The 19,691-nt window shown below is 34.3% G+C and overlaps 1 protein-coding gene across 23 annotated transcripts in view; it reads left to right on the plus strand.

Moving 5' to 3' along the window:
* Positions 1–19,691, plus strand: part of LOC105481703 (RNA binding motif protein 26) — a 93,866-nt gene that overhangs the window by 39,960 nt on the left and 34,215 nt on the right. For 10 of the 23 annotated variants that reach the window (XM_071081162.1, XM_071081159.1, XM_071081163.1 and 7 more), the window contains 7 exons: positions 139–309; positions 623–778; positions 6,644–6,755; positions 7,892–8,051; positions 10,924–11,088; positions 11,755–11,886; positions 13,092–13,163. In XM_071081162.1, the coding sequence (XP_070937263.1) occupies positions 139–309; positions 623–778; positions 6,644–6,755; positions 7,892–8,051; positions 10,924–11,088; positions 11,755–11,886; positions 13,092–13,163 (968 nt within the window). The remainder of the gene's footprint in view (positions 1–138; positions 310–622; positions 779–6,643; positions 6,756–7,891; positions 8,052–10,923; positions 11,089–11,754; positions 11,887–13,091; positions 13,164–19,691) is intronic. The other 13 variants (XM_071081169.1, XM_071081167.1, XM_024792829.2 and 10 more) reach the window with 10 other exon arrangements.

Below are 19,691 nucleotides of genomic sequence, written 5' to 3' on the forward strand. Positions count from 1 at the left end.
AAGGCAAACCTGCTTTGGAATGTGTTAAAAGGATATCTGATTAGTTGTAAGAGCTTGGTGTTTGTAGATATTATAGTTTGATAAATGAGAAGATTATGTTCAGATGTGCAATAACTTGTTTTATTTGTTTGCTTTCAGATGATATTTCTTATTCTTTGGTTTTGACAGGACCACCACCTCCACTTCCTCCTTTGCAGCCATCTGGCATGGATGCTCCTCCAAACTCTGCAACCAGTTCTGTTCCTACTGTAGTAACAACTGGCATTCATCACCAGCCTCCTCCTGCTCCACCCTCTCTTTTTACTGCAGGTACAGTTTTGGCCCTTTTTATATTCGTAATGTAGTATAGTTTTAGGTGAAGAATTTTAAAATGTCTAGAGAGAATTGCTCTGTGAGGACTACTTTTCTCACTAAAATTATGTAGGCATGGTGAATGAACGTTAAGCCCTCAGTTATGAATGTTTTCAAAATGTTTCTTTTTAATAACTTTTAAAAATAAAGTTATTTTCTTTTTGATACATATAAAGCATGTTATATGTTAATATGTTATATTGTTTACTTTTTCTCTTATCAATATTAAAAAATTACCAAGTGGAGTTTTATAATTGTTTTTTAATTACAGTTTTTGTATTACCAGATACATATGACACAGATGGCTACAATCCTGAAGCCCCAAGCATAACAAACACTTCCAGACCTATGTATAGACACAGAGTGCATGCACAAAGGCCCAACTTGATAGGACTAACATCAGGGGATATGGATTTGCCACCCAGAGGTACTATAATTAATCTTTTCTTCCTGTCATTTTCGTAATATAAACAGTGGGAAAACATTTATAAAGAACAGTTGGTCTTGCCTTTATTGGGGTTGGATAAGGAATGGTGATTTATTTTATTTTACTTTATTTTATTTTATTTTTGGAGACAGTCTCACTCTGTAGCCTAGACTGGAGTGCAGTAGCATGATCTCAGCTCACTCTAACCTCTGCCTCAGCCTCCTGAGTAACTGGGATCACAAACGCATGCCACCATGCCTGGCTAGTTTTTGTATTTTTAGTAGAGATGGGATTTCACCATATTGGGCAGGCTGGTCTTGAACTCCTGACCTCAAGTGATCCGCCTGCCTTGGCCTCCCAAAGTGCTGGGATTATAGGCTTGAGCCACTGTGACTGGCTGGGATGGTGATTTTATTTGTTCCCTGTATCCTTCATTCCCCCATTAGAGAAAATATATTGTGTAATTCTGTATTTGTGGTAGAGGTGACACTTTATTATACAGTTATTACACTGTCCAAGAGGGAAAGGAAGTTCCTTAAAGAAGCACATTTTCTTGGGTAGGCTTTTTTTTTTCTTGTAATTTGTATCATTTGTAATCTTAATTGATTCATTTAAACTCTTGAGAATAACGTTTTAATTCCTAAGAAGTTTATTCCTAGTTTGGAAAATCATCTGTAAAAATTGTGCTTGTTATTTATTTTTACTGACTTTTCACATGTTAAAATTTAATATTAGTTTGCGTATATTTTTAAGCAAAGGATATTGTGTGTTAGGAAATGACTCAAAATTTTCTTAGAGGAGGCAGACTTTTGGATAAAATTTCTAAAAGGTACAGTTTGGGTTGACATAGTCACAACCTAGGGCAGCAAAAGTGCTACACTAGAGATGTAAATGTAAACTAATAACATTCAGAGGGAGAAAGTTCACATTAATTTGGAAAATACAGTATTTGCTACAGATCACATTTGATATGGGGAAATGATGGATTGTCAGACATAATGGAAAATATTTCCTGGGCTAATGAAAAATGTCTTTTTCCCTAACCACCTCAATTAAGTTTTAAATCCCATTTTCTTTCCAGTCTTTTCTTGTCTTACCTAGTCAGAATTAAAAATCATGCTACGTCGGTTGTGAATAAAAATCTTAGTTAAGTAAGTAACAGTACCTAATGGAGTTTGGTAAATGTGTGATTACTTACATACACTTGTGTTTTTTCTTTTGTTCATTGGAAGCGATCAGATTCTGAGCATCTTCCTTGAATGTTTAAAGGACTTTTTGTAATGAAGGTGTAAGGAACGTTTTAATTCAGATTTATATCCTCTTTGAGATCATGGGACAGCATTTAATGTGGATGCCCATTCCTCTTAAATTCTCTTGGAGGAATTTCAATAGCTATTAACAACAACAGAAAAAAAGATTTTTTTAACAGTTTCTGTTCTGTGTGAGGAATATAGGGATTGCTTGTAATTGAAAAGTGGCCACTTAAGAATTTAACTGTTGTGTGATGCTTACCCATGTCCTGAACCTGTCTCCCACCTGGCTAGTTCATAGAAACCCTCTTTTCTTCTTTGGATAACTATTTAGCATGTAGTTTTGTTTCCCTCATACCAGTACTCCTTGCTTTTACTGGGAACCTTTTAGTGGGAATTTCCACCTCAGTTAACCTTTTATTGGGAATTCCCTCTAAAGTCATTTCTTTCTACCTTGCTGCTTTGGAGTGCTATAAATATATGCTACTATAGGTCAATATTTATTAGATCCATTCACATGCCAGGGCAGTTTCTGGTTGTGATCAAGAGAAACAAGGGGATCAAACCCCTTGCATATAAATCTTACCGTGTACAAGTTGGATCTATGGTAATTGCAGCTCTTAATGCTTATAGTTATAGGAAGTGGTCCTGTTCAGAGATAAATGTCTGGCATACCTACTTAGAAATTTGAATGCCTTTTCTCATAGAATCATTGTATGTAGTGATTATTTTAGTACTCTTCTTTAGATACATCATGTACCATTTTTGTGAGCTAGTTTAGGATTGAGTTCTCTATTAATAACTGATTTTATGTACCAAACAACTGATTTAGCAACCCATCTAAATTGAGGATTGCCTATAGTACTTCTATTTTCTTACCTCTTTTTAGTCCTCTCCATCCTCCCACCATATGTTCTCATCTATTCCCAGTTTGGATTTTAAATTTACTGTCCTGGATTGTGACAGATACCTAAAAAGCTTATTTATTGTTAATTATATAATTATTACACATTCCTAATAGCCTATAGATGGCCTTAATTTGAATTTGTCATAGACTTATTGTTATGTGATAGCTAAACTTTTATGCTTACTGCTTTAAATTTTGAGGGGAATTATTCAGCAAAAGGAAGGAAATTTGGGCCCTTTGATGCATTGAAATTACTAATGTAAAAGTTACCTGGAGGCCCTGACAGTTATGTTTTGCAGAGTTCTAAAGAGGTGGAAAACTTGATAGATGATCTCATGATTGAATATAGGCAGGAGGAAGGGTTAAGTAGTTTTCCATTTCTAGTCAACAAAACCAGTGCTGACAATTATAGGCAGAAAAACAATTCATTAAAACGATTATTGGGGAAAAATACATTACATAAAACTATTTAATATTAGACCATTTGCTGACTATATACCAAGAGGAATTTCTGTGTTTTTAATACCCTTCTTTTAAATATATATCGATGAAAGGGATTCTGAATTAGAGAATACAGATGAGATGGAACAAACCCATCTCAATTACTGGAGGCACAACACGTTATTCCTTCTCTTAGTGAACCTTCAGGTACAGAACATATTAAAGTTAAAAACAAAAGATGTTGGATAGGTCACAGATTCTCTAAAAGGGCCGGTGAACCAGGCTTGGGAGGCAGGAATAAGACCAAAAATCCTTTTGCAGAACCGGTCCTGTGAAAGTACCACTGGACAGAGAAACATCACAGGAGCTAGATACAGGATGTGTCCACCCTATCTGCTTTAGAGATGTAGGATAAGTCAGAGTTAGACAGAGGAAGAGAGTAGATACAGCCTATGTACCCTGTGATACTTTTAAGAAACTGAAGGAATTTTGTGACTGGAAGAGAAGTAAAGAATGTAGAGGGAGGTAAGAGGCTAATTAAAGCATTTACAGAATTTTAGAATAGAGGTGATGATAGTAGCTGGACTAGGGTAATAATAGAAGTGAAAAAAAATTAAGTTTAGTGGAAAGAATTGACAGAACTTGTAACTTACTGAATTTGGAGGCTTAGAATAGGGGTAATAAGAGGATGAAATTAGACACCCGTTTCCTGCCCTGGATAATTGGGCAGGAATTCTCATTCATTGAGAAGAACAGCTTTGACAGAGAGATAAATTTAGTTTTGAAAGTGTTTAACTTCTTGTGCCCCTGGGGCATGTGAGTAGAAAAGTCCAGTGGGAAATAGGATATGGAAGTCTGAGGCCCATGAGAGACAGCTGGCTAGAATATACAGATTTTGGAATCATGCATATGTAGAACTTCAGTCCTTTATCTTTTCTTCTGTCCCATTAGTACCAGTGGGAGGTAAAGGGAAATAGAAGGAGCCATACCAAAATCTGTAGGTCTGAACATAATTTTAAAAACCTTTCTCGTGTGTTTCTAAAATCTTCCTCTCCCCATCCCAACTGAGAATCACTGAAAAAGATAAATGAAGCCATGGCAGTAGATAAGAAAGTTATTTTAGGAAGGCTACATAAAGTGAGATGAGAAAACCCAAGTATAACTGCTTGACAAATATCAGCATCAAAGTAAATGGACAGAGAAAGGGGAACTTTATAGAAAACTTAGAAATGAAGCCCAAAAGCTGCAGACAAAAGCAAGGAGTGGGGATTCCTAAAAACCCAGGGAATATAATATCTAAGATGGAAAAGGAGATGATCAACAGCCACAAATTCTCCTGTGAGGTCCAGTAAGAGGACTGGGATGTATTCATAGATTTAGGCAACAAGTGAGGACATGAGTGATTTTAGCACGAGCAAGTAAAGTGCAGTAATGGGAGCAACTGCCAGTTTTCAGAGGATTAGCGAGTGGGTGTTAAGAGAGCAAAGTTAGTAAGTGTGGACATTGATTAGGAAAGGGCTGTGGGGGTATGGAGAGAGATGTTGTTGCTAAAGGGAAAACTGGTTTTAGGAGCGTTTCTTTTTGTTTAAAATGGAGTAATTTGAGCTGTAATGTTTGAATGTTGATGGGAGGTTTCAGTGTCCTGGGAAAGGTTCAAAATGGAGGAAAGTAGCAAGGGTCCCAAGCATTGATTTGAGTCTCTGTATGTATGGCATCTGTGGGTAGTTATATATCAAATATGACTTGACTGGAATGATTGGGAAAATGGTAGTTTCTTTAATAGAAATGTTTAAGAAAAAAGAAAGGTAGACTTAATATGAAGATAATTTGAATGTTCTGCATACTGAGTTTTGAGATACCTGTAGGATTTCCAGAGAGAACCAAGAAGTTGAAATTTAGAATTGACTATATGCTGTCCTCCTGAAGGAGACCATAGCTGTAGCCATGACAGAGATTGTGCTGAAACAGATCTTCAGTTCTTTTGGTTAGTTATGTGTTTAGAAATATGTAAGAATAGGATTTTAGACAATCAATTTTACCATCTATAAAAAAGGAGTTTTTAAGTTCCATTTTTCTCTGTGGATTAAGGTTTGCATGTTTTAAACTTTGGAGTCATTTGGGAATAACAGATTAAATGTGCTATGCTCATTACATGCCATGAAGTAAATATAAAATGTTGAAAGTAACAGACTTTTACATCTCTTTTACACTGTATTTTAGACTTGAATCTTTTCCTTTTTAAAGCAAGTATGCTTTCATTATGTTCATATTTTATGAATCTATTCCATATTTAAAAGCAGCTCACTTCAAATCGTAACTCTAAGCTATCACTTCTCAAAGGTTATTGGTTTAGTGTTAAGTTTCGAACCTTTTAGGTTGTGCATTTGATTTCAAAACTGTGAACTTAAAGCCTCAAAGTGATTCTTTCTCATTTGTGTGCATATATATATATATATTTGTAGTGATGGTAGATGGGAATGGTGACTTGGGTTTTATCTACAAAGAAGTGACCTACAGAATCACATTTTAATTTGGCATATGAGAATTGATTCTTTTTCATAGTTAGGTGTGAAATGAATATATTGAAATAAATTTTAGAAAACCCTTAGATTACTGTATTTGAATATACAGTAATTCCCCTTCGTCTGTGGGTCATATGTTCCAAGACTCCTCGTGTGTAAAACCACACAGAGTACCAAACCCTACATACACAATGCTTTTTCCTATACAGGCACACCTGTGATAAAGTTTCACTTGTAAATCAGACACAGAGCTAAACAACAATGTCTAATAATAAAATGAAACAATTATAACAATATACTATAATAAGTTATATGAATGGTCCCTGTCTTTCTCTGTCAAATATCTTATTGTATTTACCCTTCTTGGAATGATAGGAGATGATAAAATGCCTACATAGTGAGATCGAGTGTTGGAGCAGGATGGTGTGAGATTTTATCACACTACTCAGAACTGCAAGCAGTTTAAAACTTAGGAATTGTTTACTATTTCTGTAGTTTTCCATAATTTTGGACTGTGGTTGACAAGAGGTAACTGAAATCGTAAAAGTGAAACTGGATGAGGGAGAGCTAGTATACATTTATTTCTATTTCTACTAGTATACATTTATATATATTTCTTCTAAAAAATATATATATATATGTTTAGACAAAACCCAGAAATTTTTCTGTATGAAGAAGGTATCTATGATAAATAGAAAAGATTAACCTATGCTTATTTTTTTCATTTTCTTTTGTTTTAAAACAGAAAAGCCTCCTAATAAAAGCAGTATGAGGATAGTAGTGGACTCAGAATCAAGGAAAAGAACCATTGGTTCTGGAGAGCCTGGAGTTCCTACAAAGAAGACTTGGTTTGATAAGTAAGGTGGCCGGGAAGATTGAGGAGTGTAGTTGTGCATTGATTTTTAGGATTGTTTCTGTATTATTATGATAATACGGTTTGTTTTCTTCCAAAAATGTTACTCTATTCTGTAAACAATTCCTAAGTGTGAGTTTTCTAAAAATTCGTAAGTTAATTGTCTAATGTTAGAAAAGCATTTTCTTACAGAAATGGTGTGGTAGTTGAGGGCCTAATTTTTTCCTCTTATCATTTACCCTCCTCCAAAAAACTCACTCTTTAACTTAGACCTGTTGAGTACTAGCTATGTACAGGATAATCATGAGCCTCTCATCATTAGAGAAAGGAGGTATAGATCAGACCTGTCAAGACACTTTCATATGTGGAAGGTTGCTGTTTGGAGCTAGAAAGGGCTTTTGTGGGGGTTAGGGAATCTGGATAGGCATTGAATGGTCAAGGAAGAGCTTCAGAGAAAGGGATAAGGAATCAGAATGTTAAGATATGTGTGAAATGATTCATTTATAAATAAATGTGTGAAGAGAAACTAGGATCACTTTTAGAGCTTTAACATCTACTTAATAATGGATAGTTTCTGGTTCTTTGTGATTAATTCTATGATTTAATGCAGTGTAACCTCTCCAGGCCACAGTTTTGTCCTTTTTTCAAGTGTCAAAATGTATTCTCTATAGTTCCAACAATTCTTTTTTTCTTTTTTTAAAAAAGTAGGAAAGAGGTTGAGACTGTCATCAAAGAAAATAAAATTTAAAATCAAATTTAAAACTTAAAGTTTTAAGGTAGGATATTTTTTAGTAAGCTGGCGTTTACAGAATCAGAATAAAGGTTATATATGCAAATTGACTAAAAGAGGGTACTGAGACTTTTCCTGATAGGAATATTAAGTAGAGGTGGATCAGAAGTGGAAAGTAACAAGTGATATGGCAGAACCCTTCTCAGCTGGCTTCCATGAAAGGTGCTAACAGTGCTCATTTGGAAACTTCATTGTTGGAAGAAAATTTAAATTTCCTTTATCAACCAGTAATTTCAATTTGGGGGAAAATTGAACTTAATCGGATATCTATTTTGTTAAACTTTATTCCCTTATATTTGGTCGGGGTCAGGATTTATAAATGTATTGGCTAACTTGAATTTTGTTTACAGACCAAATTTTAATAGAACAAACAGCCCAGGCTTTCAGAAGAAGGTTCAATTTGGAAATGAAAATACCAAACTTGAACTTAGAAAAGTTCCTCCAGAATTAAATAATATCAGCAAACTTAATGAACATTTTAGTCGATTTGGAACCTTGGTTAACTTACAGGTAAGAGCCATGAAATGGTTTTGTTATCTCTTCTTATTGTTTAGGGAACTTAATGTAATAAGAAAACTACCTTTAGAAATAAATACTATAAGGTTGGGCGTGGTGGCTCACGCCTGTAATCCTAGCACTTTAGGAGGCCAAGGCGGGCAGATCACCTGAGCCTGGCCAACATGGTGAAACCCCGTCTCTACTAAAGATACAAAAATTAGCCAGGTGTGGTGGCAGGCACCTGCAATCCCAGCTACTCGGGAGGTTGAGGCAGGAGAATTCGCTTATATCTGGGAGGCTAAGGTTTCAGTGAGCCAAGATCATGCCACTGCACTCCAGCCTGGGCGACAAGAGCAAAACTCCGTCTCCAAAAAAAAAAAAAAAAAATAGAAAATTTGTTACTCTCAATTGGGAAAATTGGACATGAAATGGAACTCTGTCTTTTAGAAAAAATACAATTTTCAGTGTTTCAATTAATCATATTATAAACTTTTTGTCTAATAAAGGTTGTCATAAAACTACAGCAAAGTTAATCACAGTGGTAAAATCCAATCTTACAATAGTTTTCATTTCCTCAGTTTCTCAAAATCACTTCAGCAGAAATTTTAGATTTATTTTTGTCACCCGTATGGCGGGACACACTTAATAGAGACTTTTGGGGCCCAGATACCTTGTAATCCGTAATTAGTTTAAACGTTTACTTTTTCTTTACCACTTTTGAATATCCTTCAACGTAAGTAACAGTAACAGTAATTTGTATTTGACTGCACCTATAATTAGACCTTGGCTTGGGTATATATAACTTGGGTGTTTTTTTAGTATTGAGTTTATATTATGTGATGTGTTGAAAGTGTTGAAATAGTATGTTGAATTTTACCCCCATTTTGTATGGTGTTCTTTTTGCAATTAAAATAATTATGTTTTATAATTTAATAAAAACAAATATTAGAGGATACGATTCATCCTAACAACTTAGGATATTTTGGAAAATTTTGTGTTTTTTGCCATTAAAAAGTACTATAAAAGTAATAGAGGAGAAAAAATTCATGTTTGATTCAGGTAGGGCGACAGAAATATATACATAGAATTTAAAGGAAGTGGTTCCCTTTCAAAAACTCTTTGTGTCTGTTCCATTCCCCTGCCCATCTATAATTACATTATTGTTGACAGTTTATCATATGTTATTTTAGATTTTTTGTTACACAATTCTGTGTCTGTTTATCTGCACACAAACTTAAAAGTATTTATGAGCCCATAGTATACACATTACCCTGTGGTTAGTTAGATCTTGAATGTCTCTGAGTTATCTTTTTATGGCAATTTTATTTGATCTACCACTATATCTAGTCATAAAAAGGTTTTCAAAATATTCTTCACACAATTAACTACTAATATTTAAAATTTTTTTTAAAGCTGAGGGGCAAAACATATCTCACTGTTGTTTCTATTTGCTTTAACTCAATTACTAGTGAGGTTGAAATCTTCTGTTGATTGGTTCTTTTGCCATGTCTATGTACTACCTGCATTATTCTTAAAACATGTTTTTCAAAATCAGTTTTCAAAACTCTTTAGCTTCATGCTAATTAAACATAGTGATAAAATTGATGTTTATAAAGTCTTAAAAAATGTATAATTTTTAAAATGTTACCAAAATTATCTTCATAGTTAATGGTTATTGAATACTTCTGACTGCGTATACTCTCTGTTCTATGTGAATTATTTAATTCTTAAAATAACCCTAAAGAGTGAGTATGGTTATTCTCATTTGTAGAAAAAGAAAACAAGGCCCAGAAAGGTTAAGTAACCTGATCATGTTCATGTGAAAGTAGTAGCCAAAGTTTGAGCCAGGCAGTTTGATTCCAACTACTCTTTTGTTTTGTTTTTTGTTTTTTGTTTTTTTGAGATAGAGTCTCACTCTTGTCACTGAGGCTGGAGTGAGGTGGCATGGTTACGGCTCATTGTAGCCTCGACCTCTTGGGCTTATGTGATTCTCCTGCCTCAGCCTCCCGAGTAGCTGGGACCACAGTTGTGTGCCACCACACCCAGCTAGTATTTTTTCAATTATTATTTGTACCAATGGGGTCTCAATATGTTGTCCAGGCTGGTCTTGACCTCCTGGGCTCAAGCAGTCCTCCTGCCTTGGTTTCCCAGAGTGCTGGGATTACTGACATGAGCCACCATGCCTGGCCCAGGCCACTCTTAATCTCTGTTCTGTATTGCTGCACACTACAGTGGTTTATATACCACACTTTGGAAAACTCTATTATTGAAAGAATAGGAAGTTTGAAGTGAAAAGTCTTGGATTTATTACTTATTAGCTGTAAGTGTCTATAGAATCACATTCCTTGAAATCTCAGTTTTCTCATGTATCAAATGTGATTGATGCTGTTATTATATGGTCTCTTTTCTTGTTCTTAAATTTTCTTGTGCTTTTGGAAATGTGAGAATTACGAATTTGGGCAGTTGTTCAGATGGATTTTTCTGTAATTTTTTATTAGAGCTAACCCCTTGCAAAGTAGTTTACTGCCTTCTTCAGATTCTGTGGATCTTTGCCATGTCGTTTATTGACAATCGGGATTGTTTCTCATAGTCGCTATGAAAATTGGGAATAAAAAGAGAAACACTTTGAATGCCTATGTATAACATTTATGCAGTTGGCTTTCTCTGCTATTATATAGAGGGACTCTTTTTATACTGTGAACAATCCTTGGTTACTATTTCTTTTGGAGCAAAAGTAGACTGTGGTCTACTAATCTAGATACTAGGAAGTATAAATACAGAATCTTACTTGGAGGGAACCAGTATTTCACTTCTTGAGGAATTTTACTCTATGAAGCAACAGAGTCCTTTGGAAATTCACTGTTCTTAATATTTTAAATCTTAGGTTGCTTATAATGGTGATCCTGAAGGTGCCCTTATCCAATTTGCAACATACGAAGAAGCAAAGAAAGCAATATCAAGTACGGAGGCGGTATTAAACAATCGCTTTATTAAGGTTTATTGGCACAGAGAAGGAAGCACCCAGCAGTTACAAACTACTTCTCCAAAGGTAAGATAGAAATTTGTGTAAAAGTACGTGCATTTCTTAGAAAGCTCTTAGCATAGTGTTTACAAGTAGAGGCATTGGAATCAAGTAGGCCTGAGTTCACACCTGAGTTCTGCATTTAGCTTCCGTTACCTGTAAAGACTTGAAAAAGTTACTCAACCTTTCTAACCTGTTCTCTCATATAATTGTGATGTTAATTGCTAGTTGAGAGAATAGCATGATGTGTGTGAGGCATATAGAATAGTCCCTGGCAGATAGGAGGTACTCAGTAAATGATAGCTATGTATATTCCAGAAATTTAGACTGTAGGTTCATCTTAGAAATTGTCTCTTCTTTCCCCTCTCCCTTTTCTCTCTCCTTTCTGTCCCAACCCCATCAGTGAATCAGTCAGTGTTTATATAGAGGTTTATTAACAGCAGTGTGGGTTTTGATTGTTAAAACAGAAGACAGTGAAAGATGGACTTTAATCTTTTCCAGTAAATAAGTTATTTTATGCAAAGATAACATCTTTATATATGTGTGGATGAAATTAGAAGGCAGTTAGGTTTTGACTCTAAGCTGTATTTTAAAAACTTTCTCTGCATGGGCAATTTAGTAGCAAAATAACACAGGTCGCTTTCCATCCTCTTGAATGAATCAACTTGTTTAACATTTTTTTCTTGTTCTGAGGTAATGCAGCCTTTAGTCCAGCAGCCCATTTTGCCTGTTGTGAAGCAGTCAGTCAAAGAGCGACTGGGTCCAGTACCTTCAAATACTATTGAACCTGCAGAAGCCCAGAGTGCCACTTCAGACCTTCCTCAGGTAAAGCGAAGATCTTACGATTGTGCCTGTAATAGGTTCTCAGTAATTTAGTTTCCCTTGGTGATTTGAATTATAGTTAATTATATATATTTTACATAGAAATATGATAGTCTTTACATATTTGAACCCCACCTATAAGGTTTTTTTTTTTTTTAATTTTTACCATTACCATAACATTTTCTCAGTCTCTACTTTTCCTATAGTATTTGAATCTTAAATTCTTCTCTCCAGTTAATATTTATGAGAAAGATTTCTCTCTCACTTTGTGGAGGAGATATATTTCAGCAAAACTGCCTGAAGAGTGAAGTTGAGTACATTAAATCTTATTTTTTTCTATCATCTTTTTACTTAATTAGAATTCTGTTCCAGAGATAATTGTGTAGTAGACTGACTAAAAGCTTATGGGAAGGGAAGGCTTAAACCATCAAGTTAAGCATGCTTGATATTATACTGTTTTAAGTACTTAGACCGCTCTCATAACTTTGCATCACTTATTCCTGACTCTGGGATTCTTTTCTCCGTGTATCATTTCCTTCCCACTTCCTTCGACACTTGAGTGGCAGTTTCTTGTTTCTACACTCTCAGTCTCTGAAACTTAGCTTTCCTTTGTCTCCCGATGTTTCAGCATTTGCTGTGTAAAATAGAGTTAGGATGTAGTATCCTACTTAGCTAATGGATGCCACCTTACTAAAGTATTCTTCCTAGATAATTCCTGAAGAGTAAGATGTTGAATTTCTGCAAGGACATGCAGAATATCAGTTGGTAAATTATTAGTTAATTTTAAAAATGCCCAGTCCTACCATCCCAAATTATCTCCAAATACAGTATATTTGGATATAAAATAAACATACTTTAGAAGAAGTTGGCACTATTTTTAAGCTCAGTAAATGGGCATATATTTTAATTTTTAAAATTTGAGATTTTCTCCTAATTTATTCTGTGTCAGTGGCAGGGACTTTAGCAACCACATGGCTCAGACCTCTTAGTTTACATCATTTTTCATGATTGAATAATATTGCATACTGTTTATTTTTGTTTTCCCACATATTTTCTTTCTCTTTCTTTTAAGAAGAACCAAGTTTTTGTGGTTAGTGTTGGTATACTCATAGGCTCTGTATATATTAGTAGAATCAGAATGTTCAAGATCCCAACAGACTTTTATATGTTTGGGGAAACACTGAATATGTCCATTTTAATTTTTTTAGAATGTAACTAAGTTATCTGTGAAGGACAGGTTGGGTTTTGTATCAAAGCCATCTGTTTCAGCAACTGAAAAGGTAAGAAGAATAGCATGATGTGTTTGTCTTGGCTTCATAAATGTTTTCAGGTGGCATCTTAATTTTTAATTTTTTTCATAGTTCTAAACTCTTGCTTCTTAATAGTATCTGTATCTTTTCCTACCTTTTGCTTTCCATTTGCTGAAAAAGAAAAATATTTTCCTTTTTTTACTTTTGCATCAGCATTTTAATACTTGCCTCCCACTATATTTCCGTGTACTCCATTCCTTTTCTTTGTTTTATTCTTTTTATTTACTTTGTTTTCCTTAGAGATACTGTGCATTTTGATTTGACAACTCTGGCAGCCTAATAGAAAGGGCCATGATTAGGAATTTCACTCACCTGAGTTTGAGCCCTGGCTCTTCACTTACTAACTGCATGACATTGGGCAGTGTTCTTAATTTTTCTGAATCTTTTTACTCATCGGTAAAATGGTGATGGTAATATTTGTCTTGCTCATGGGGTTTTCTGAGGATCAAATAAAATCATTTGTTTACATATATTTTCGTAAAATGGAAAGGATGATGTAAATGTAAGTTTTTTACTTATTACTCAACAGTAATTGATGTAGCATAACAATGCGTTTAGTCATTTTTTTTAATGAAGGGGGTAAATATTTATTAAATCAGGACCATTTATGGATATATCTTATAGTTTTGTGTAGATGTTATTTTTTTTCTGTTTAGGTATGAGTAAATGCTTTGTCTTTAATTTTATTTGAGGCATATGAAATCACAGAATGTGAGAATTAAATAATCTTTCTTAGTTCTAGATGCTTATCTTAAAATCAAGGCCCAAACAGTGTTATGATTTCATCTGTATACTGTGAGTCACTGAGCCAGAACTAGAATTTGGGGCTCCTATTTCTGGTCCATGGCTCTTTTCAGTTTGAAGATTGGAAATCGATTTCAGAAATAAACAGTACATCAGTGAGATAGCTGCCCTGTTGTCTTCACTATATTCTTCAGTATATTATTTTCTTTATTTACAGTGTTAAACTTCGGCAGTTTTAGATATTTGAATCTGAGTTTGTGTATCAGACTTTCCTCTTGGGCATCTCAGCATTACTTCGGGCATAATGTGCCTAAAATGAATTCGTTGTTTCCCGTATAAATTAACTTATCCTAGCCCTTAGATCAGAAAGTGATACCACCATTTTCTAAGCTGTGTGATCTAACAGCCTTACAATCATTTACTTGTGTTTGCAGAGCACTTCTTTTTCTGCCACCTTCAGTTCCCTAGCCTCTGGGTGCAGTGTCTTAACTGGAATCCTGGAATTCCCCTCCTCTAGTTTGTACTGTCACCATCCTACACTCAGACTTATTTTGGTGTTAATTCATTATAGAAACTTTGAGTTTCTCAGCTAAATTACTTTCCTTGATTCACAGCTCATCGATAACTCAATAATTCTAGTTCTGTTACTTCTGCTCTAGTCTTTCCTTTCTATCCAAGGGAGTACTTTTCTGCTCATTGTCCTTTGGCCTTTCCTGACTTTTATTATTATTGTTTTTTGGGGGGGTGATTTTTCTGGAGTGCATTTCCCCCACCTAGCTAAATTCTAGTCATTCTTTAAAGAGTGAAAGTCTCTCTAACATCTCCCATGAAACCTCCAGATTTTTCTGTTATCCCCCCTCCTCCTTGGAATTTCTGTGCTGCTTAGTCTGTGCCACTAAATTTAGCAGTATCAAATACTTATTTTGATTAGGTTTATCCTCCTTGAAAATAAGTATTGCAGAAGAAAGAAACACTGGAAGTGTTTGAGGTGATAGATTTTGATTATTACATAATGTATGTTTGTATCAAAACATCACACTGTACCCCATAAATATGTACAATTCTGTCAATTAAAAGTAAAATAAAACAACACTAAGTTCAGCTATACTTAGTGTACTACTGAGCAATTCTAGAGACATCTGAAATACTCAGTTATATTTGGAGTCTGTGTAATGTAAGATTTGGACTTTTAAAATTGAAGTATGTACTGATAGCTTTTATAAAATTTTTGCAGTGTATTGTGAGTACAGATTTCTAGTTGATAATATAACTTTACTAATGGATAGACTAATATATATATATATTATGCTAATGCAATAAACCACTAACTGAATTTTTATGGAGAAAAATTCATTTGTGGTAGCAAGCTATTTATGGGGAAAAATATTTTTGATAAATACTGTAAACAGCCTATTAAGGAAAACAGTAAGTATGTAACTTTTATTTGTCTTCAGTGAGTGTCTTTACAGAGAAACATTTTATTTTTGCTTATTTCTGTTGTTTCTGTTCCCCTAATCCTTAGGGGGTTTGGGTCCAAAACACTTACCAGGGCAGTGATTCAAAGAAGTCTTAGAAAGAATAGAAGAATGTTCCCCATCATCAAATATTAGTTGAAAGATTCTTTATTTAAAAAAAATGAAGGCAGGGGAAAACCCAAAGCTTGTATCTACACAGTATCCTATGTCATTATTAAAGTAAATGAATGCGCAAATGTAACATTTTATACCTTCCCTATCAACCACATGCAGTAAAACCTTTAGTGATTATTCTTTATTCTGAGACCCCATTTTCATGAGGGGGCTAGAAGAGATTAAAGTTAAAACGTAATTGCTGATGGTAAATACGAAGATTTGCAATAGGTATTTAGTTATTATGTGAATAGATTTAATAAATTGTGTTTGAGTGCCTCTGCTTACTAAAGAAATTCATGAAGAATAAAGGGCTACATCTGTATGTACTGTCCTGGTTAGTTTTTTTAACTGTTCAAATTATCTTGCTAAATGCCTTCTAAATTCTAAGAAGGTAAACTGAATAACCAATGGAATATTTAATCTTTTTTATCATATCAGCTTTAGATATCGAATTTATGATACAGGATGTTATTGTTCTTTACTCATGTCTTTTGCAGTTTAAAAATATATCTTGGTCTCTTTGCTTGATGGTATATTAACATCTATACCATGGAACTTTTAAAAGGAAAATTGGTATAATTAAAAGAATATTGCATGTCATAGAGAAACTTCAGCTGTTGGTTTAGCAGCTGCCATTGTGTAGATGCTAAGCAAATCTTACTATGTTTCCTTGGATTTTTGAAATTTGGATTTGTTGTGTAACTTTGCTACTTTAAAGATTTAGAGGAATTTGGCCGGGCGCATGGCTCACTCTTGTAAACCCAGCATTTTGGGAGGCCGAGGTAGGCGGATCATGAGGTCAGGAGTTCGAGACCAGCCTGGCCAATACAGTGAAACCCCGTCTCTTCTAAAAATAAAAAAATCAGGTGGGCCTGGTGGCGGGTGCCTATAATCCCAGCTACATGGGAGACTGAGGCAGGAGAATCGCTCGAACCCAGGAGGCAGAGGTTGCAGTGAGCCGAGATGGCGCCACTGCACTCCAGCCTGGGCGACAGAGCTAGACTCTGTCTCAAAAAAAAAAAAAAAGGAGGGATTTGTGATAGTTTTTTTTTTTTTTTTCTTAACTGTTATTGACTTTTTAATTTTTTTAAATTAATGCATTGGCCTCTGTTGGGATTATCTCGATTATTTTTTTACAGGAAAATATGAAATTAATTTATTTGAATATATTAGCTTTGCTGAACTTTGTAGTAACTAGGCTATTTGTGTAGCAAAAATTCATTACTAGCTGTACATATTTTTTACTTTGATGTTTGTTAAAATATATCTCTGCAAGATTTTTAGTCTTTGTTTCTTTTAATCCCTTTGTCTATTCCACTTATATGTGGAATCTTAAAAAGTTGAACTCATAGAAGCAGAGAGTAGAATGGTGGTTACCAGGGGCTGAGGGCAGGGGATTGGGAAATGTTGATCAAAAGATATAAAACTTCAGTTAGACAGGAGAAATAAAGAAATCTATAGTACAACATGGTGACTATAGTTAATAACAATGTGTTGCGTTCTTGAAAATTGCCAAGAAAGTAAATTTTAAGTGTTCTCACCACAGAAAAAAAGGTGAGGTAATACAAATGTTAATTAGCTTGACTTAGCCATTTTACAGTGTGTATATTTCAAACAGCATGTTGTACATGATAAATATACAGTCATCAACTTACAGTGATTTGACTAATGACTTTTCAATTTGATGATGCATTTATTACTTACAAGTTAAAAATGTATCTTCAACTTAAATGGGATTTCAACTTACAATGGATGTAGCCCCATCATAAGTTAAGGAACATCTCTGTGCAGTTTTTGTCAATTAAAAGAATAAAATTTTGAAAGATACAAAAAAGGTAAGATAGATCAGTGCATTCAAACATACTTTGTATTCTTGGAATTTAAAAACTATTAATATCTAAAAGTATGTATAAATTTAACTTTAAATCAAAATCCCATTCTTCTCATCAGAATTCTCAGGCTTGGTACAGAACGCACATCTATGTGCTGCTTTAAGTGAATATCATAAACGAACATTCAGATTTACTGAACAGGTGACTATTTACTATGAAGACTGACCATACAGTAACTGTATTAATACACTTCTTACACATAGTTCCTCAGATACCGTCTTTTGATTGCATTAAACCAAGGTATTTCTGCTTTAAAAACCTGTTGGAGCTATTTATTGTGAGTGTGGCTGTTAAACATCGTAACTATATTTGTATGTAATGTCTACTTGGGCATTGGTTATTTAAAAATGATACTTGGATAACTTAATTTTACAAAACACTTTTTCCCCTTCCATTCTTATCTATGAAAAACAGCTGTTTTTCTCTTTCTTTACAATTCCCTGTAGTTATGACTGGTAATACTTTACATAGGAAATAAAATAAGGAGGTGTTAATGGATTGTAACCTCCCTCTCTTTAGGGAAAACTAAAGGTATTAGTGCTATACATTTTAACAACACAGCATGTGATACTTTTCAACTTACTTTCTGAGTTCAGCATACCAAACCTGACAATATACTATAAAAAAGGAAAATTACAGACCAACATCTGTCATGAACATAGACACAAATATCCTAAACAAAATATTAGCAAATGCCCAGTGATACGTGAAATATATAATCAGTCATGGCCAAGTAGTATTTATTCCAGCAATTCAAGGTTGATTTACCATTGGAAAAATCAGTTTAATTGACATTAGTAGAATGAGGGAGGAAAAACCCTAGATGATTTACCTCAGTAGAAAAAGCGTTTGATAAAATCCGTTACTTAGTTACATTAAGCACTCTGCAAAGGAGGAATAGAGAAAAACTGTTTGATGAAAGAAATCTGCAAAAAAAAGAAAAAAAAACTGCTACAGCTAACATAATATTCAATTGTCAAATATTGATTGTTTTTCCTTGAGGTTGGGAAAGACAAGGATGTCCATTCGCATCACTTTTATTTTTTTTTCAGTTTTGTACTGGAGAGACTCATGGGTACACTAAGAAAGGAAAATAGAATAAACCATATAAAGATTGGAAATAAACAAAACTGTTTGCTTGCAGATGACATGGTTGTAGATACAGAAAATCCAAAATAATTCACACACAGTTGAGATTAAGTGTAGTAAGATGTATAGAAGTAAATATGTAAAAATTACAGCACATATAGAAATGCATTTGGAAAATAGAGATGTGGTTGTTTGGAGAAGTCAGTGTGTGTGTTCTTAGGAATTGAAGTATCTTCTTTTCTGTTGGGCTTGTTACTTCCCTCCACTTATTTCATTTTTAATAGATTTTCTTCTTTTGAAAACACGTGTTTCTTACTATCCAAACTATCTGATCTCCAGAATCAAATAGATTCAAATAGTGAACAACACAGTTCATTGTTTATAAGTCACATTTTTACATTTTAACACCTCTGACATTGGGCTGTGTCTTGTAATTGTTAGACACAGGTTATGACTGGCAACCTTTTTTTCTTTAGAAGGGGTACATAATGATAGTGTGTCTTGCAGTCACTGAATTGTAGGCTCAGTGAGTCACATTCGCGCATGTTCTAGGTTTACAGAGGGATGTTCCTACATCATAAAAAGGAAATGGGAATGCTTCTAGGAATAAAGGAGTCTTATCATTGTCAGATACTTTTATTCACTTTGAACCAGCACTCCTTAGCCTGATACTACATGTTAAGAATGATTTGAAAAGAAGTATTCTCACTGAAACTGGAGATACTTGGTTAAATCAATTATATGGGTCTGTTCTGGGCTTCTCACTGCTTTTATTATGAAGATAATATAAAATAAAAACTGGAAAATTGAGTTACGATATTCATTGTTTCCCACTTAAATAATTAGGAATTTTTTTTTTTTTTTTTTTTTTTGGCCACAACTTTTCAACTAATAGAATCTTCATGAAGAAAACAGTTTGTGAAACTTAATTAGACTCTGTTTTCAGCAGCTTATCCTGTGTTTCCCTACTAATACAGTTATTGTCTTATCTTTGTATAGTCATATGGTTTGGCGTTTTGTGCTGTGGTAAGGTAGCATGGAAGAAATTTTTCTCTAGAACTGCAAAGAAGGGTCACTGAAGTCCGACCACAAACAAAATCTTTGTTTAATTGGTCAGTTGTGGTGGCTCACACCTATAATCC

The sequence above is a fragment of the Macaca nemestrina genome, chromosome 16 (assembly GCF_043159975.1).
Source record: "Macaca nemestrina isolate mMacNem1 chromosome 16, mMacNem.hap1, whole genome shotgun sequence".
NCBI lineage: Eukaryota > Metazoa > Chordata > Mammalia > Primates > Cercopithecidae > Macaca > Macaca nemestrina.